We start from the raw sequence: 20,303 nt of genomic DNA on the forward strand, positions 1-20,303 counted from the left end.
AATTAAAAAACCCCAAAACAATGAAGAGTATACACTTTGTGATTCCATTTACATAAAGTCCTAAAGCAGGCAAAACCATGTCTAACAAGCAGGGTATCAGTTTCTTTTGGAGGCACTGGTGGCTGGGAAGAGGGTACAAGGGGGGCTTCTGGAAGATGGCAAGATTTATTATTACTCTTATTATTATTAATTAATTTATTTATTGAGACGGAGTTTCACTCTGTCTCCCAGGCTGGTGTGCAGTGGCACGATCTTGGCTCACTGCAATCTCTGCCTCCCGGATTCAAGTGATTCTCCCTACTCAGCCTCCTGAGTAGCTGGGACTACAGGTATTCACCACCATGCCTGCCTAATTTTTTTGTATTTTTAGTAGAGACGGGGTTTCACCATGTTGGTCAGGCTGGTCTTGAACTCCTGACCTGAAATGATCCGCCCGCCTTGGCCTCCCAAAGTGCTGGTATTATAGGCGTAAGCCACCATGCCCGGCCCTTATTATTATTATTATTATTTATAAATGAGTTCTATAAAAATAATATAGAGCTCATAAAATAAAAATATAATATTTATATTACATAGTAATATAAATAATATTATATTATACATAATATGAATATTATTATTTTTTGTAGATGAGGTCTGTCATCCAGGCTGGAGTGCAGTGGTGCCATCATAGCTCTCTGTAACCTCCAACTCCTGGGCTCAAGAGATCCTCTCGCCTTAGCCTCCTGAGTAGCTGGGACTACAGCTGCATGCCACCACACCTGGCTAATTAAAAACAATTTTTTTTGTTGTTGTTGAGATGAGGGTCTTGCTTTGTTGCCCAGGCTGTTCTTGAACTCCTGGCCTCAAGTGATCCTCCCACCTCAGCCCCCTAAGTAGCTGGGATAATAGGCACATGCTACCATGCCTGGCCTATTTTTTTTAAATTGAGGTAAAATTCATATAACACAAATTTAGCATGTTCTTTTTTTTTTAGTAAGATTTTTTTTTGAGACAGGGTCTTGCTCTGTTGGCCAGGCTGGAGTGCAGTGGCACAATCACAGCTCACTGCATTCTCGACCTCCTGGGCTCAAGCGATCCTCCTACCTCAGGCTCTTGAGTAGCTGGGACTACAGGTGCATGCTACCTGGCTAATTTTTAACTTTTTGTTTGTTTGTTTTTTGTAGAGATGGGGCCTCACTATTTTGCCCATGCTTGTCTTGAACTCCTGGGCTCAAGCAATCCTCATGCCTCAGCCTCCCAAAGTGCTGGGAATACAGGAATAGCATGAGCCTCTGTGCCCAGAGAGACGAAGCCTTGTTCTGTCACCCAGGCAGGAGTGCAGTGGCTATTCCCAGGCATGATTGTGGGTCACTGCAACCTTGAATTCCCGGGCTCAGGCAATCCTCCTGCCTCAGCCTCCTGAGTAGCTGGGACTGCAGGTGCATGCCACCATGCCTGGCTAATTTTAATTTTTTTTTTTTTTTGTAAAGAGACAGGGTCTCACTATGTTGCCCAGGCTGGTCTCCTACTCCTGGGCTCAGGCAGTCCTCCTGCTTCAGCCTCTGTAGTGGCTGGGACTGCAGATGTGTGCCACCACGCTTGGCTTAACATGTTCTATTTCTTGAGCTGGGTCCTGGTTACATGGCTGTGTGCTGTTGTGAAAATTCATCAAGCTGTGCCCTTGGGAGCACTTTCTTGTATCTCTGTTAGGCTTCCACAGATGTTTACTTGAAAGCCAGAGGTAAGTAAGTGCCATTCTGAGGAATAAATGAGTCAGCATAAATCCGGTCCAGGAGCCGAGTACCAGCTGGCCCCTCTCCCTCTGTGTGACCTCAGACAAGTCATTTCCTCTCTCTGAGCCTCGGTTTCCTTATTTGTACAAGATGATAATATCAGTTTCAAAAGATTCATGTAAGCCTTTGTCTAGTCAACAAATGTTTCCCGAGTGCCTATTACATGCTAGGTGCTGGAGAGGCCGCAGAGAACTAACCAAACTTGGTTTCTGCCTTCCTGGAGCTCACAGATGATGGAGGTAGATAAGATCCTAAACTCATACGTGAGACATTTCTAGCTGGTAAGGAGGACCTAGAAGGAAATAGGCTGCAGTGAATGCTGAGCAAAAATGCCACTCTTTGAGCTGGAAAAATCAGGGAGGACTTCCCTGAGGAGGTGACATTTGCAGCCATTTGTATCTAGCAGATGGAGTCCACTATGTCTGTGTAACAAGCATTCCAAAAGTGCCAATGAATTAACATGTCCCTGAGAGCAGCCCTCACCTAATAACTGGTGGGAATTAGTGTATAAATACCCCAGTTCCCTCAACCCTTGTGTGGGATGACTCAGGTATGTGTCCTATGCTCTCCCCCAGGGCTTCCAAGTGAGACTGAGCTCTCTTGCCTACAGTGGAAACTTGCTTGAAAACACATTATTCCCTGGCTGCCTCCAGTTCCCTGCATCGGTACCTGGGTTGTTCACCTCTCTATTTTTTCTTTTTCTTTTTTTTTTCCTTCCTTCCTTCCTTCCTTCCTTCCTCCCTTCCTCCCTTTCTCCCTTCTTTCCTCTTTCTTTCGTTCTTTCTTTCTTCCTTCCTTTCTTTTTTTTTTTCTTTGAGACAAGCTCTTACTCTCTTCTCCAGGCTGGTGTACAGTGACGCAATCATGGTTCACTGCAGCCTCGACCTCCCAGCCCAAGCAATCCTCCCACCTCAGCCTCCGGAGTAGCTGGGACTGCAGGCACACAACATTGTACCTGGATAATTTTTTCTTTTTTTGAGACAGGGTCTCGCTCTGTCTCCCAGGCTGGAGTGCAGTGGTGTGATTTCAGCTCACTGCAACCTCTGCCTCCTAGGCCCAAGTGATCCTCCTACTTCAAGTGTGTGCCACCACTCCTGGCTAATTTTTTGTATTTTTGTTAGAGACGGGATTTTGTCATGTTGGCCAGGCTGGTCTTGAACTCCCGAGCTCAGGCGATCCACCCTCCTCAGCATCCCAAAATGCTGGGATTACAGGCATGAGCCACCGTGCCTGGCTATGCCTGGATAATTTGAAATTTTTTTTTTGCAGAGATGAGATTTCACTCTATTGCCCAGGTTGTTTTCGAACTCCTGAGCTCAGGTGATCCCCTCACCTCAGCCTCCCAAAGTGCTGGGATTACAGATGTGAGCTGCTGTGCCCTGCCCTGGGATCTCCTCTCAATAAACTACTTGTACTGGAATTATTGTCTTAAGGTCTGCTTTTGGGAAGACCCAAACTAAGACAATGCATGATGATGCATGAACAGAGACTTTGTTTCCATGCTGTCTTTATTGGAGGTCTGTGGCTGGCAGGGTCCTTGGGGGTGGCTCCCTCCTGGATCTCTCAGAGACACTCCTGGCAGGTCTTGGCTTCACAGTCTGGAAAAAGACAAGGGAGTGTGAGGCTTGGGGGTGGTTGTGGTGTGTGGCTGGGTCTGCCCTTCTGGTGGTGGAACCCTGGATCAGGGAGGGGACAGTGGCCCAAAGTGAGAGAGTGAGGACAAAGCCAACTATAGGCCGAGATGGATGTGCTAGTCAATAGCTTAATGAAATGGAGTGGCAGTATGTAGGTAGCACGAGATTGTCCAGGTGTGATTCTAAAATTGTTTTAGTGATGGCGATCAAGGGCTGGGATGAGGTCATCAGGTCAGAGTTGTGCTGGCATAAGAGTTGTCATCAGGGGTTAAGGAGTCAGGGACGAAACAAGCAACCTCAGAGTTGAGATTGTCTGGACAGAGAATTGCAACACACAGGATTAAGGACTGGACAGAGGTTGTGAAGGCAAAAGGTCACAGCCTAGGTTCATGTTGTGTGGACAGAGGGCCTTCGGGTAGGGGCAGGGGTGAGGTCAAGGTTCGGCGGGCCAGGATGAGGTGGTGCAGCCTGACAGGTTGTGACTTGGGTAGACAAGTCATGAAGGCCAGGCTGAGGTTGTGAGGGCAGAGGGGCTGTTGGCAGGTGTCAGGGTCCACGCCCTGGCTGGAAAGGTAGAGGTATTAGGAGCTGGGGAAAGGACAGGCTGGCTGGGTCTGGGGCTGAGCTGAGGCTGCATAGGCAGAAGTCACAGGATCAGGGATGTTGCCCGCAGAGTGACCCGCAAAGGCTGGGCCTAGGTTTCCTGAATAGACGTGCCGCCGGGAAGTTGGGGGCCTGGCTGAGGCTGTGCGGGCACAGCTGTTACAGGCAGGGGGCAGGGGCCTCGTGGAGCTTGTGTAGACGGAGGGGCGGCGGGCCGTGTAGTGCAGGCTGCGAAGACTCACCGCGGTGAAGTGCGGCCAGGTGCGCAGCAGGTCGAAGAGCGCGTCGCCGGGGCAGTCGGTGCGCACCAGCTGGCGGTGGCCCAGCAGCGCGTAGTCTGGCCGCAGGAGGCCGGCGCGCACCGCACAACTCGGGAGCGTGTCGCGCACCGTGCGCAGAGCGGCCTCGGTGGGCAGCGCCGCGGTGTAGTTGCCCACTATGGCCACGCCGAAGCCCCGGGAGTTGTGGCCGAGCGTGTGGGCGCCCACCCAGTGCCAGCCGCGTCCCTCGTACACGTAGCCGTCCGAGCCCACCACGAAACTGCAGAGGGGAGGGAGAAGCAAGCACCATGCGGCGTGAGGGGGACCCGGGCCCTTATCCGCTCCTCTCCCCGATTCTGTTGGTGTGCCAAGGGCCACCGACCCCAAGACCCGCGCGGTCGCGCTGCCTGTGTCCCATCCAGCTCTGTTCCACTCTCACACCAGCTGCCACTCCAGGACCGTTCGGTTTCTCTGGATCCGCCCTTCAGTACTGGCACGCCCCTTTCTGCCCTTCTCCTCCCCACCTCTGCCTTTTCTCAAGCCCAGTTCTTGCCCAATTCAGAGCGCTTTTCTGTTTTTGGGGTTTTTTTTCTTTCCTTCCTTCCTTTCTTCCTTCCTTTCTTCCTTCCTTCTTTCTTTTTTTTTTTTTTTTTTGATGGAGTTTCACTCTTGTCGCTGAGGCTGAAGTGCAAGGGCGCGATCTCGGCTCACTGCCACCTCCACCTCCCGAGTTCAAGCGATTCTCCTGCCTCAGCCTCCGGAGTAGCTGGGATTACAGGTGCCCGCCACCACGCCCATCTAATTTTTTTTTAATTTTTATTTTTAGTAGAGACGGTGTTTCGCCATGTTGGCCAGGCTGGTCTCGAACTCCTGACCTCAGGTTATCTGCCCTCCTCGGCCTCCCAAAGTGCTGGGATTACAGGCGTGAGCCACTGTGCCCAGCCTTCTCCCCTCCCCTCGCCACCCCTCCCTTCTTCCCTTCCCTTCCCTTTTGGAGACGGAGTTTCGCTCTTGTAGCCCAGGCTGGAGTGCAACGACGCGATCTCGGCTCACTGCAACCTCCGCTTCCCAGGTTCAAGTGATTCTCCCGTCTCAGCCTCCCGACTAGCTGGGATTACAGGCATGCACCACCACGCCCGGCTAATTTTGTATTTTTAGTAGAGACGGGGTTTCTCCATGTTGGCCAGGCTGGTCTAGAACTCCCGACCTCAGGAGATCCACCCGCCTCAGCCTCCCAAAGTGCTGGGATTACAGGCGTTAGCCACCGCTCGCGGCCTCCTTCTTCTTTTCGAGACGGGTTCTCGCTCTGTCACTCAGGCTAGAGTGCAGAGATGCGATCATAACTCACTCAAGCCTCGAACTCCTGGGCTCTAGCGATCCTCCCACCTTAGCCTGCCGAGTAGCTGGGACTACAGGCGCGCAACACCATGCCCAGCTTTTTTTTTTTTTTTTTTTTTTTTTGAGACGGAGTCTCGCTCTGTCGCCCAGGCTGGAGTGCAATGGCGCGATCTCGGCTCACTGCAGGCTCCGCCTCCCGGGTTCACGCCATTCTCCTGCCTCAGCCTCCCAAGTAGCTGGGACTACAGGCGCCCGCCATCACGCCTGGCTAATTTTTTTGTATATTTTAGTAGAGACGGGGTTTCACCGTGTTAGCCAGGATGGTCTCAATCTTCTGACCTCGTGATCCTCCCGCCTCGGCCTCCCAAAGTGCTGGGATTACAGGCGTGAGCCACTGCGCCTGGCCTTTTTAAGTTTTTTTTTGTTTATAGAGATGGGTGGTGTGTGGGGGGGTGTCTTCCTATATTGCTCAGGCTGGTCTCGAACTCCTGGGCTCCAGCGATCCTCTCTTCTCAGCCTCCCAAAGTGGTGAGATTACAGGCGGGAGCCACCGCACCAGGCCTCCTTGTCTGTTTTAGGCCATCTCTGCCTGGCCCCAGACCCAGACTCTGCCACAGGTCCCGCTCCTCTCCCAGATCCCGCCTCCTGTACTAGTTCTGTACCCTGACTCGAGTCCCATGATTTAGCTATTCCCGGTCCCTATTAAGGCCCCGCCCCTAGCCTAAGCCACGCCACCTCTCCAACTTTGCTCTACCTATCAGGACTCCTCCTTGGTCTTGCCAGCTTTCCTCGGGTTCAAGCCCGGTCCCCTGCATCAGGCTCCGCCCACTCAGACCCCATCCCCGAACGTGGGCCCCGCCCCCTCCCCGGTCGGGCCCCTCCTACCTGTAGCCGATGTCTCCCCAGCCTTGCGTGTCCTGGTGGTAGCGCTGCATGGAGCGCATGTTGGCTGCGCAGCGCGTGAAGTCCGTGCAGGGTGGTGCAGGCACGTAGGTGTGATGCACGTACAAGAATCCCAGCGGCAGCTGCAGCAGCTTCGGGCGGCCCCGATAAGGCGCCGCTCCCCAGCGGCAGCGGGGGTGGATGGCCGGGCATCCTACAGGCAAGGGGGTTGAAGGCTGGGGTCAGGAACTGTTTCTCTGCCTGTTCCTCCACCCGCATTAAAGCGCACATACAGACCATCCCTCAGCCTCCTCTCAGATTTGGAAAGGGTCCAATCTCACCCCACATTGGTCCTCCCTGGGGACCAACTAACTATACTCAACTAAATCTATTTTATTTTTATTAAAAAAAATTGGGGGTGGGCCGGACGTAGTGGGTCTCACCTGTAGTCCCAGCAGTTTGGGAGGACGAGGTGGGTGGATCACTTGAGGTCAGGAGTTTGAGACCAGCCTGGCCAACATGGTGAAACCCGGTCTCTACTAAAAATACAAAAATCAACCAGGCATGGTGGCACATGCCTGTAATCCCAGCTACTTGGGAAGCTGAGGCATGAGACAACTTGCTTGAGCCTGGGAGGTGGAGGTCGCAGTGAGCTGAGATTGTGCTATTGCACACCAGCCTGGGTGACAGAGCAAGACTCTGTCCCCCCAAAAAAAAATTGGGGGTGGGGGCAGGCATGGTGGCTCACTCCTGTAATCAATCCCACACTTTGGGAGGCGAGGTGGGTGGATTGCTTGAGCCCAGGAGTTCAAGGCCAGCCTGGGCAACATAGTGAGACCTCATTTTCTAGAAAAAAAGAAATCAGATTTCCCAAAGCAATCTACAGATTCAATGCAATCTCTATCAAAATATCAATGTCATTTTTCACAGAATTAGACAAAACTACCCTGAAATTCGCAAGGAACCAAAAATGAGCCCAAATAGCAAAAGCAATTCTAAGCAAAACGAGCCTGGTATCACATTACCTGACTTCAAATTATACTACAATACTATAGTAACCAAAACAGCATGGTACTGTTACAAAAATAGACACATAGACCAATGGAATGAAATAGAGAACCCAAAGTAAAGCTGCACACCTACAAACAATAATTTTCAACTAAGTCGACAAAAATAAGCAATGGGAAAAGGACTGCCTATTCAGTAAATGGTGCTAATGGTGCTGGGACAACTGGCCAACCATATGCAGAAGAATGAAACTGGACCCCTAACTCTTACCATATACAAAAATTAACTCAAGGACAGATGCGCTGGCTCACGCCTGTAATCCCAGCAATTTTGGAGGCTGAGGTGGGTGGATCACCTGAGGTCAAGAGTTTGAGACCAGCCTGGCCAACATGGTGAAACCTCGTCTCTACTAAAAATACAAAAATTAGCCGGGCATGGTGGTAGGTACCTGTAATCCCAGCTATGTGGGAGGCTGAGTCAGGAGAATTGCTTGAACCCAGGAGGCAGAGGTTGCAGTGAGCTGAGATCACATCTTTGCACTCCAGCCTGGGCAACAGAGCAAAAACTCTGTCTCAAAAAAAAAAAAAAAAAAATTACTCAAGATAGATTAAAGACTTACATGTAAGACCTGAAACTCTAAAATACCAGAAGAAAACCTAAGGAAAACGCTTCTGAACATTGGGCTAGGCAAAGAATTCATGACTAAGACCTCAAAAGCACAGAGCAAAAGAAACAAAGTAGACAAATGGGACTTAATTAAACCAAAAAGCTTCTGCACACCAAAGATATAATCAACAGAACGAACAGACAACCTTCAGAATGGGAGAAAATATTTGCAAACTATGCACTGGTATGGGACTAATACCCAGAATTTACAAGGAACTCAAACAATTCAAGAAAGAAAAGAAAGAAAGAAAGAAAAAGAAAGAAACCCACTAAAAAGCGGGCAAAAGACATTAATAGACATTTTTCAAAAGAAGATATACACATGGCCAATAGGCAAAGGAAAACATGCTCAACATCACCAATCATCAGAGAAATGCAAATTAAAACCACAATGAGATATCATCTTACTCTAATCAGAATAGCTATTATTAAAAAGACAGAAAAGCCGGGTGATGGCTCACGACTGTAACCCCAGCACTTTGGGAGGCTGAGGTGGGTGGATCACCTGAGGTTAGGAGTTTGAGACCAGCCTGGGCCAACATGGTGAAACTCTGTCTCTACTAAAAATACAAAAATTAGCCGAGCATGGTGGCAGGCACCTGTAATCCCAGCTACTTAGGAGGCTGAGGCAGGAGAAACGCTTGAACCCAGGAGGTGGAGGTTGCAGTGAGCCGAGATTGTGCCATTGCACTCCAGCCTGGGAGACAAGAGTGAAACTCTGTCTAAAAACAAAACAAAACAAAACAATAATAATAATAATAATAATAAATCGGAACTATCATTCAATCCAGCAATCCCACTACTGGATATCTACCCAAAGGAAAATAAATCATTATATTAAAAAGATACCTGCATTCACATGTTGATCAGGGCACTATTCACAATAGCAAAGGTAAGAAATTAACTTAAGTGTCCATCAAAAGAGAATTGGATAAAGAAAATATGATATATATTACAGGCCTGGATGGCTCTGGGTCTGAGAGCCCTGGACGAAGGTCAGGCCCAGGTTTCCAGCTAGGGTGATTGCCAGGAGGTTGTCTACAGTGGTCGGCAGGAAATGGAATACTACTCAGCCGTAAAAAATGACATAATGTCGGCTGGGCATGGTGGCTCACGCCCATAATCCTAGCACTTTGGGAGGCCGAGGTGGGTGGATCACGAGGTGAGGAGATCGAGACCACCCTGATAAAATGGTGAAACTCCGTCTCTACTAAAAATACAAAAAATTACTCAGACGTGGTGGCACATGCCTGTAGTCCCAGCTACTCGGGAGGCTGAGACAGGAGAATTGCTTGAACCCAGGAGGCGGAGGTTGCAGTGAGCTGAGATTGTGCCACTGCACTCCAGCCTGGGCAACAGAGAGAGACTCAAAAAAAAAAAAAAAAAAAAAAAGAAGAAAGAATGTCTTTTGCAGCAACATGGATGGAACTGGAGGCCATTATCTCAAGTGAAACAAGTCAAACACAGAAAGGCAAATACTGTAAGTTCTCACTTGTAAATGGGAGCTAAATAATGTGTATGCATGGATGTAACGTTTGGAAAGATAGATAGTGGAAATTCAGAAGGGTGAGGGAGAGAGAGGAGGGAGGATGATGACAGATTGCTTAATGGGTTGATGTATGTTATTGGAGTGATGGGTACCTAAAAGCCCAGACTTGACCACTATGCAATCTATGTGAGAAACAAGGTTACACTTGTACCCCATAAATTAATGCAAATAAATATAATGAAGCAAAACAAAATTAGATGAACTCCTATTCATCCCTCAAGGCCCAACTCTGGCATTTCCTCACCTGTGCAGCTGTCCCACCCACCCCCGACCAGATCCCTTATTGCCCCCTCTGGACTCTCCTAGTCCTCAACTTCCCTGAATATATGGGGTGGGGGTGTCTGTATCTGTAATGGGAAGGATCACAGGGTGTGGGGAACTTCCTCACCCAGGAAGGCCTCAGTGAACTCCTTGGTAGCATTGGCAGCCACCTGGGCCAGCTGTTCTTGGCTCATGCACTGAAGCTGGAGGTGTACTGGCTCCAGCCTCTGTAGAAGGACAAGGGTTCCCCACACCTGCTGGGCCAGGATGGAGGCTGAAGTCAGAGCAGCACCATTCTGCCGTCGGAAGTTGCTGCGGAACCCTGGGTCTCTGGCCACCCCAGCCCCATAGTACTGGCTCAGCAAGTGGCTGAGGGATGGCTGGGGCTCAGGAGTCCGGCTCAGGTAGTCTCCAAGGATGACCCCATCCAGGGCGCCATTGAGGAAGGCCATGGTTAACAGAGATGCCTTGGGGTCCAGAAGCATAAAGGTCCGAGGGGCAGAGAGCTGGTCCCAGCAGCCTTCAGTTCCCAGGTCTGGATGTCTCTGGGTCTGGGAACCTCGGAGGAAGGTCAGGCCCAGGTTTCCAGCCAGGGTGACTGCCAGGAGGCTGTCCACCATGGTCGGTGGGGACTTGGCTTTGGCATCTGGCAAGGAAGCTTGGACATCTGGACAGCCTTTTGTAGCATCTGGAGTGTTGGCTCCAATATCTGCAGTGGTGACATCTGGAGAGCCATCCCTGAGTCCTGGGGAGGAGGTGGCTCTTACATCTGGAGCAATGGCCACAACATCTGGAAAGGTGTCTCCAGTCTCCCAAGGGGCAGCCATGCTGTCCAAGGGCAAATTTATGACCCTGCGCCCTTGCAGCCCTGCCTCCAGCCCCGCCAGCAGAGGCTCCACAGCCACGGTTGAGCCATCGGGTGCCAGCACCACCCCATATTCCTTCCCTTCTCGTACGTCATGTCGGGCCACCTCCTTGGTCAGGCCTAGCAGCTCTGGGCTTAGTGGGCAGGGATCCAACTCTGTAGCATTGAGGCTCCGTGCCCCCAGCAGGAAGTGGTAGAGGCGATTGTGGGGGCCGGAGTTTGGAGCTGACATCAGCCACGCAGAAGCTGTGTGTCTGGCCTTGGCAGCTGGCACTTTCTGCTCCAGCTCAGCCAGGGCCTGGATGACAGAGTCCATGAGCAGGGGCAGGGAGGCTGCAGGAGGAAAGAATGTGTTAGCCCAGCCCCACCCATTCCTGAGCCTCCTCGTATTGATTCCACATCTTCCCAATGCTCCCAGCCCTCCATCTGATAACCCCATGACCCCCAACACTATCCTTGTGTAGATGAGGAAAGTGAGGTACACAGACTGTTGCCTGTTGGTTAAGGAGCTCAGACTGTCTGTGAGTACTGGGGAGCCATGGCAGATTTATGAGCAGGACAGAGGTGTGACGAACCTGGCATTCTAAGACTCCTTTTTTAGGCTTAGATTTATTAGGCTGCCATAAGGAAATGGATTTTTGGGGTGCCAGGATAGAAAAGGGGAGACAGTGTGGAGGTGAGAGATGAAGGTGGCAGAAGGTAGGTAGTGACATTGCAGTGGACAAAAGTGGAAGAGTCCCCAGATCTTGAGAGGGAGAGATGGATGGTCTTTTGTAATGAATTGAAGTTAAAAATTGGGGATGTTAGAGGGAAAGGTATTTTGAAAGATGCCTGGGACTGGCTGTGGTGGCTTAGGCCTGTAATCCCTGCACTTTGGGAGGCTGAGGTGAGTGGATCACCTGAGATCAGGAGTTCAAGGCCAGCCTGGCCAACACCGTGAAACCCCGTCTCTAATAAAAATACAAAAATTAGCCAGGCATGGTGGTGTGTGCCTGTAATCCCAGCTACTTGGGAGGCTGAGATGGGAGAATCACTTGAACATGGGAGGTGGAGGTTGCAGTGAGCCGAGATTGCGCCACTGCACTCCAGCCTGGGTGACAGAGCGAGACTTTGTCTCAAAAAAAAAAAAAAAAAAAAAATGCCAGACGCAGTGGCTCACACCTGTAATCCCAGCACTTTAGGAGGCAGAGGCGGGTGGATCACCTGAGGTCGGGAGTTCAGGACCAGCTGGATCAACATGGCGAGACTCCGTCACTACTAAAAATACAAAAATTAGCTGGGCGTGGTGGCACACACCTGTAACCCCAGCTACTCAGGAGGCTGAGGCAGGAGAACTGCTTGAACCCGGGAGGCAGAGGTTGCAGTGAGCCAAGAACCCCCCACTGCATTCCAGCCTGGGTGACAGAGTGAGACTCCATCATAAAATAAAATAAATAAAATAAAATAAAATAAAATAAAATAAATAAAAATAAAATAAAATAAAATAAAAAATAAAATAAATAAAATAAAATAAAATAAAATAAAATGGCCTGGAAGGCAGGGGGAAGAGCAGGATGGGCTTGTGCCATGTTGGGGAAATGTCAGTGGCTGAACTGCAAACCTAGAAATGCTAAGTTAGGCTCAGAGCTGGTTCAGAGATGGGTTATCAAATAATAGCTAACTCGCCGGGCGCGGTGGCACGTGCCTGTAGTCTCAGCTACTCGGGAGGCTGAGGCTGGAGGATCGCTTGAGTCCAGGAGTTCTGGGCTGTAGTGCGCTATGCCGATCGGGTGTCCGCACTAAGTTCGGCATCAATATGGTGACCTCCCGGGAGCGGGGGACCACCAGGTTGCCTAAGGAGGGGTGAACCGGCCCAGGTCGGAAACGGAGCAGGTCAAAACTCCCGTGCTGATCAAATAATAGCTAACTTTCAGTAAACATTTACTATGTGCTAGCTACTAGTCTAGTTGACTTATATATTAATAATTTAACGCAGTTAATCTTCACAACCCTTGTGAGGTAGGTCCTTTTAGCCCCTGTCTTAGTACATTGGTGCTGCTATAACAGATCTCTGAGGTTGGGTAATTTATGAAAAACAGAAATTTGGCCAGGTGTGCTGGCTCATGCCTGTAATCCCAGCACTTTGGGAGGCCGAGGCAGGCGGATCACTTGAGGTCAGGAGTTTGAGACCAGCCTGGCCAACATGGTGAAACCCCGTTTCTACTAAAAATACAAAAGTTAGTTGGGTGCGGTGGTGGGCGCCTGTAATCCCAGCTACTTGGGGGGCTGAGGCAGGAGGCTCTCTTGAACCCGGGAGGTGGAGGTTGCAGTGAGCTGAGATCATGCGGCTGCACTCCAGCCTGGGCAACAGAGTGAGACTCTGTCAAAAAAAAAAAAAAAAAAAAAAGAACAGACATTTATTTCTCATAGTTCTAGAGGCTGGGAAGTCCAAGATCAAAGCACTGGCATTTGGGACTTCCTAGCCTGCAGAACTGCAAGAAAGTAAATTTCTCTTCTTTACAAATTTACTCAGTTTCAGGTACCCTGGCCTATATAGAAGCACAAAGCGACTAAGATGGTGTCCCTTTACAGATGAGGCATCTGAAGCACAGAGAGGTTAAGTTACCTGCCTAAGGTCACACAGGAAGGAAGTGGCAGAGGCAGGATTTGCCTTTGTCTTTTTTTTTGTTTTTTTTTTGTTGTTGTTTTGAGACGGAGTCTTGCTCTATCATCCAGGCTGGAGTGCAGTAGTGCTCAGCTCACTGCAACCTCCTGAGTTCAAGCAATTTTCTGGCCTCAGCCTCCTGGGTAGCTAGGATTACAGGTGCCTGCCACCACGCCTGGCTAATTTTTGGTATTTTTAGTAGAGATGGGGTTTCACCATGTTGGCCAGGCTAGTCTCGATCTCCTGATCTCAAGTGATCTGCCCGCCTTGATCTCCCAAAGTGCTGGGATTACAGGCCTGGACAGTAGTAGAATTTGAATCCAGGAAGTCTTACTCGACACACTCTCCTGTCTAGAATCTAGGTTCTTCTCCAGTCCACCACCTAACCTGTGTAGCTTTGCTCTTCTCTGCAAAAAATGCTCTTTCTGGCTTCTCCCCCAAATCATTTCTCTTTCTTCCTAGCCTAGCTCTTATGTCTCCTCCTCCAGGAAGCCTTCCCTACTTTTGCTCCCCAGGCCCCAGATTCCTTCCCTTATCCTTGCCTTGACTTTGTGGAGCTGGGAATATCTATGTCCCCATGCTGGAGCTTCTTTGAGAGCTTGAGTCTCCAGCCTCACTCCATGCAGGGCAAGACATAGATGGGACAGTAGTACGCCTTCTGCAGAGCCAAGAGGTTTGGTCCCAGGACTCTGCCCCCTGACTCACCTGTCCCTGGATCTGACCACAATAGCAATCCGAGTAGGATCCAGAGGACACCCTGGGCCATTGTTGCAGGATTCCAGCTTCCAAGGGGTATTTCTGGTTGGCCTCGGCAGAGAACCTCGGCAGTGCTGGAGGGAGACAGGCACAGAGAACTGAGCAGAGCCTTTGACCACTGTCAAAGTCCAGCGGCGAATGACAGACCTGCCTCTCGTAGAGCTGTGGGCGGGAGGCAGCAGGGACATGGGGCAGCGTACCCTGGGTCAAGGTCATCTGGGCATCATGGTCTCCCCCAGTCTCTTCTGTCCCTCCTAGGCTGAGGTCAGTGGTCAGTAAGCCAGGCCCATCCCCGGAGGGGCCTGGAGACCAGGTGGTTCAGACTCCATAAACTCTGCCCATTCTCCAGTGAGGTGGACCGAGGCAACCCCTCAAGTCCTGTCCCTCCCCATAGTGACGGCTCTGTAGCCGCTGCTGGCCACCAGAGGGGACTCTCAGTTGCCGCCTGCTGTACTGGTAAGACCGGCTGTGTTGAGGGAGAGGAGAGAAGCAGAGGCCTGAAGTTGGCACTGCCTTCTGCTTTTTTTTTTGCAACCAACACTTCAGGCTAAGGCACAGCATCGGTGCGGGGGCTGAGGACAGTGTTTGCTGAGGCCTGAAGTTGGCACTGCCTCCTGCTTTTTTTTGCAATCAACACTTCAGGCTCAGGCAGAGCATGGGTGCAGGGGCCGAGGACAGTGTTTGCTGAGGCCTGCTCTGAGCCCATGGGGACCAGGGGCTGTCACCTCTCATCCAGTTCCAGCCCTTGATTTCAAGCCACCAGCAGTAGCTGAGAGCAGGGGTTGAGCTTGAGTGTTCAGGACCCTGGCATTGTCCCAGGAGCTGACTTCTGGACTCACCTGGGCTGACAGTGAAATGTCCTTCCTCTTCTCCGGGTGCCCGTGACTGAGACCTGCAGAATGGGCCCATCTCCCCTTTATTCTGGCATCAGATAGGGCAGGTTGACATGACTGGGCTGTTGTGTATGTAAATTGCTTCCCTGTGGGGCTCCCACCTCAAAACCAGCCCGGGGAGTTTCCAGGAGACCCACCGGCTGGAGACTCAGCCAGGGCGGGCCTGGGAATGTCCAGCCTGAGCCAGGCCTGGGATTCCCCTGGGGGCCACCCCTGGGGCCTCCTCAGGTGTCCTCTTTCTGGGGACCTCCCAGAAAAAAGCTGGGCACATAGTGGAAGCTCAGGATGTAGGGTGCTACGTGATAGAGTGAATGGGGGACACTTCCCATGGGAGTAAGAGACAATGTCCTCCTCCAAGCTCGTTTCCCAGGATTTGGGGATAGGAGCTTTGCCTGGGAGAACCATGTGAAGGTTGTGGGCTGAGGCAGGGACTAGGTTGAGGCATCCTCCTTGCCGCAAAATTTAAGGCAGTGTTGAAAATCTAAGTCACCAATAATTTTTTTTTTTTTTGAGACGGAGTCTCGCTCTGTCACCCAGGCTGGAGTGCAATGGCACTATCTCAGCTCACTACAACCTCCACCTCCCAGATTCAAGCAATTCTCCTGCCTCCCTGCCTCAGCCTACCAAGTAGCTCAGATTACAGGCATGCGCCACCATGCCTGGCTAATTTTTGTATTTTTAGTAGAGACGGGGTTTTGCCATGTAGGCCAGGCTGGTCTTGAACCCCTGACTCAGGTGATCCACCCAACTTGGCCTACCAAATTGCTGGGATTACAAGCGTGAGCCACCATGCCTGGCTGATAAATAATTTTAAGACTTTTTTAGAACAGTTTTATTATTATTATTATTTTTAAAGATGGAGTCTTGCTATGCTGGCCAGGTTGGTCTTAAACTCTTGGCCTCAAGCAATCCTCCTGCCTCGGCCTCCCGAAGTGCTAGGATTACAGGCGTGAGCCACTGCACCCAGCTTTATTTTTTATTTTTTTATTATTATTTTTTGAGGCAGGGTCTCCCTCTGTCACCCAGGCTGGAGTGTAGGGCTCACTGCAGCCCTGCCTCCCAGGTTCAAGTGATTCTCCTGCCTCAGCCTCCCAAGGAGCTGAGATTACAGGTGCCCATCCACCACTTCCAGTTAATTTTTGTATTTTTAGTAGAGACGGGGTTTCAGCATGTTGGCCAGGCTGGTCTCAAACTCCCAACCTCGGGTGATCCACCCGTCTTGGCCTCTCAAAGTGCTGGGATTACAGGCTTTTTTTTGAGACAGAGTCTCACTCTGTTGCCTAGGCTGCAGTGTAGTGGCACAATCTTGGCTTACTGCAGCCTCTGCCTCCCAGGTTCAAGCTATTCTCCTGCCTCAGCCTCCCGAGTAGCTGGGATTACAGGTGCCCGTCACCACTCCCGGCTGATTTTTGTACTTTTAGTACAGATGTAGTTTTACCATGTTGGCCAGGCTGGTCTTGAACTCCTGACCTCAGGTGATCCACCCGCATCGGCCTCTATTTTTAATTTTTTATAGAGATGAGGGTCTCGCTATGTTGGCCAGGCTGGTCTCATCTCCTGGACTCAAGGGATCCTCCTGCCTTAGCTTCCCAAAGTGCTGGGATTACAGGCGTGAGCCACCATGCCTGGCCTAGAGCAGTTTTAGGTTCGTGGCAAAATTGAGCAGAAGTTACAGAGAGTTCTACTCCCTGCCTTGACACATGCACAGACTCTCGTATTATCACTATCCAGCACCAGAATGGTATATCTGTTACAATCGATGAACCTTCACTGACACATCATTATCACCCAAAGTTCATCATTTCCATTAGGGTTTGCTCTTGGTGGTGTACATTCTATGGGTTTGGACAAATGTATAATGACATATGTCCACCACTAGAGTGTCATACGGAGTACAGTTGACCCTTGAACAACATGGGTTTGACCTGTGAGGGTCAACTTATACCTGGATTTGTTTCAGTAAAAATTACATAGACTGTGCCTGCCTCTCCTCTCTCCCCTTCCTCCTCTTCCACCTCTGCCACCCCTGAGACAGCAAGACCCCTCCTCTTCCTCCTCCTCAGCCTACTCAACATGAAGACGGTGAGGATGAAGACCTTTATGATGATTCTCTACTTAATGAATAGTAAATATACTTCCTCTTCCATATTTTCTTCCTTCTCTTCCTTCTCCTTCCCTTCTCCTTCCTTCCTTCCCTCCCTCCCCCCTTCCTCCCTCCCTCCTTTCTTTCTTTCTTTCTCTTTCTTTCTTTCTTTTCTTTCTCTTTCTTTCTCTTTCTTCTCTTTCTTTCTCTTTTTCTCTTTCTTTCTGGCAGAGTCTCATTCTGTCCCCCAGGCTGGAGTACAGTGGCGTAATCTCAGCTCACTGCAGCCTCCATCTCCTGGGTTCAAGCGATTCTCCTGCCTCAGCCTCCTGAGTAGCTGGGATTACAGGTACCTGCCACTATGCCCGGATAATTTTTGTATTTTTAGTAGAGATGGGGTTTCACCATGTTGGGCAGGCTGATCTCGAACTCCTGACCTCAGGTGATCCACCCACCTCAGCCTCCCAAAGTGCTGGGATTACAGGCGTGAGCCACTGCACCTGGCACGTGGATTTTTTTCAATAAATTACATGGAGTGTGTCTGCCTCTCCTCTCTCCCCTTCCACCTCCTCCACCTCTTCCGCCTCTGCCACCCCTCAGACGGCAAGACCAACCCCTTCCCTTCCTCCCCCTCAGCCTATTCAACATGAAGACGATGAAGATGAAGACCTTTATGATGACACACTTCTACTTAATGAATAGTAAACATACTTCCTCTTCCATACGATTTTCTTAGTAACTCTTCTTTTTTCCCAGGTTCAGGTGATTCTCTCGCCTCAGCCTCCAGAGTAGCTGGGACTACAGGCATGCACCACCAAGGCTAGCTAATTTTTCTATTTTTAGTGGAGATGGAGTTTTACCACATTGGCTAAACTGGTCTTGAACTCATGACCCCAGGTAATCCACCTGCCTTGGCCTCCCAAAGTGTTGGGATGACAGGCGTGAGCCACTGCACCCCACCTGATTTCCCTTTAAAGCTTGGAGTTGGGGCAGAGACTGCCTTGTTTTAAGCCAGGGGCATGTCATGGATGGCAGGCTCTTTCCTTAGGGTCTACGTAGGATTTGTGACCTTCTGGGGCAGGACCCTTCCTCCAGGGAGCCTCTGTGGTTACCCCTTGCTCCCCTTACTCCCTCCCAGCTCCCTGACCTGCTGTTCCTCCCTTCAACCTAGGCTGTGCTTACAGTGCTGGAAGGTTCTTTGTCCAGTTTTGTCTCCCCAAATCTAGGAGATGCTGAGTTTTTTGGCGGTGTCCAGAAGTGCCCAGCACAGACTCAAGACCAAGTGAGTGTCAGGGAGGGATTGCTAAATGCACAAAAAGCCTGATGAATGATGTGGGGCCAGTTTGGGGTCAGAATCTGAAACACACACATGTACACCCACATTCAGGCACTCACACACCAACGCATCAGGGCTGGGCTGGGCCTGGGAGGCAGAAGGAAGGCTGGAAATCCCACAATGAATCACCTCTACCCCAGGTTTCCTTCAACCTCAGGAGGCCCACTTGTCAGGATAAATCAAGGCCTCTTGGCCGGGCGTGGGGCTCACGCCTGTAATCCCAGCACTTTGGGAGGCCAAGGCGGGCAGATCACCTGAGGTCAGGAGTTCGAGACCAGCCTGACCAATATGATGAAACCCCGTCTCTACTAAAAATACAAAAATTAGCCGGGTGTGGTGGCATGCACCTGTAATCCCAGCTACTCAGGAGGCTGAGACAGGAGAATTGCTTGAACCCAGGAGGCGGAGGTTGCGGTGAGCCGAGATCGCGCCATTGCACTCCAGCCTGGGCAACAAAAGCAAAACACTGTCTCAAAAAAAAAAAAAAAAAAAAAAAAAATCAAGGCCCCTCCAGGCTGCAGAGAGACTAGAGGGGTTACAAGAGTAGCCACTGATTATGGAGCAGGGCCGGCTCTCATGAGTTGTAGCATTGGCACAGATAGGCAGAGCCTCTGGCCCTGGATCTTAAGCGAGGCTGGGATGAGGCCAGAGGAGAAGGAACTTGGGGCAGGGCTGGGCTTGGGCTGAACGTCAGAGTCGACAGCATTCACTATGATGGCACTAATGATGCTAATAATGAAGACCCCGCTCGCTACTACTGTTACAGGAATGGGGTCCCGATCCAGACCCCAAGAGAGGGTTCTTGGATCTCGCGCAAGAAAGAATTCAGGGTGAGTCCACAGAGTAAAGTGAAAGCAAGTTTATTAGGAAAGTGAAGGAATAAAGAATGACTGCTCCATAGGCAGAGCAGCCCTGATAGCTGCTGGCTGCCTTGTTTTTTTTCAGACGGAGTTTCGCTCTTGTTGACCAAGCTGAAGTGCAATGGCATGATCTCGGCTCACTGCAACCTCTGCCTCCTGGGTTCAAGCGATTCTCCTGACTCAGCCTCCTGAGTAGCTGGGATTACAGGCATGTGCCACCACACCCGGCTTTTTTTTTTTTTTTTTTTTTTTTTGAGACGGAGTCTCGCTCTGTCGTCCAGGCTGGAGTGCAGTGGCGCCATCTCCACTCACTGCAAGCTCCACCTCCCTGGTTCACGCCATGCTCCTGCCTCAGCCTCCCAAGTAGCTGGGACTACAGGCGCCCACCACTACACCCGGCTAATTTTTTGTATTTTTTTTTTTTTTTTTTTTTTTTTTAGTAAAGACAGGGTTTCACCGTGTTAGCCAGGATGGTCTTGATCTCCTGACCTCGTGATCCACTCGACTCGGCCTCCCAAAGTGCTGGGATTACAGGCGTGAGCCACCGTGCCTGGCCTAATTTTTTGTATTTTTAGTAGAGATAGGGATTCACCATGTTGGCCAGGCTGGTGTCAAACTCCTGACCTCAGGTGATCCTTCCGCCTCGGCCTCCCAAAGTGCTGGGATTACAGGCGTGAGCCACCGCGCCCAGTCTGGTTGCCTATTTTTATGGTTATTTCTTGATTATAGGTTAAACAAGGGGTGGATTATTCACGCCTCCTCTTTTAAGACCATATAGGATAACTTCCTGTCATTGCCATGGCATTTGTAAACTGTCATGGCGCTGGGGGAGTGTAGCAGTGAGGATGACCAGAGGTCACTCTTGTCGCCATCTTGGTTTTGATGGGTTG

General features: G+C 50.5%; 1 protein-coding gene across 2 annotated transcripts; it reads right to left on the minus strand.

Annotated features, from left to right (window-relative positions):
* Window positions 1-3,265: 3,265 nt before the first annotated feature.
* PGLYRP2 (peptidoglycan recognition protein 2) lies at window positions 3,266-14,381 on the minus strand. Of its 2 annotated transcripts, XM_001172199.4 has the most exons (5): window positions 14,191-14,381; window positions 10,104-11,174; window positions 6,496-6,706; window positions 4,255-4,552; window positions 3,266-3,373 (listed from the first exon to the last, which is right to left on the minus strand). In XM_001172199.4, the coding sequence occupies exons 1-5, from the start codon at window positions 14,249-14,251 to the stop codon at window positions 3,284-3,286; spliced, it is 1,731 nt and encodes a 576-aa protein (XP_001172199.2). In that variant the 5' UTR covers window positions 14,252-14,381; the 3' UTR covers window positions 3,266-3,283. The 2 variants fall into 2 exon arrangements, with proteins under 2 accessions (XP_001172199.2, XP_009433193.2); XM_009434918.5 differs by lacking the exon at window positions 3,266-3,373 and having other exon boundaries at window positions 3,976-4,552.
* Between the last annotated feature and the right edge of the window lie 5,922 nt (window positions 14,382-20,303).

The sequence above is a fragment of the Pan troglodytes genome, chromosome 20 (genome assembly GCF_028858775.2).
Source record: "Pan troglodytes isolate AG18354 chromosome 20, NHGRI_mPanTro3-v2.0_pri, whole genome shotgun sequence".
Lineage (NCBI taxonomy): Eukaryota > Metazoa > Chordata > Mammalia > Primates > Hominidae > Pan > Pan troglodytes.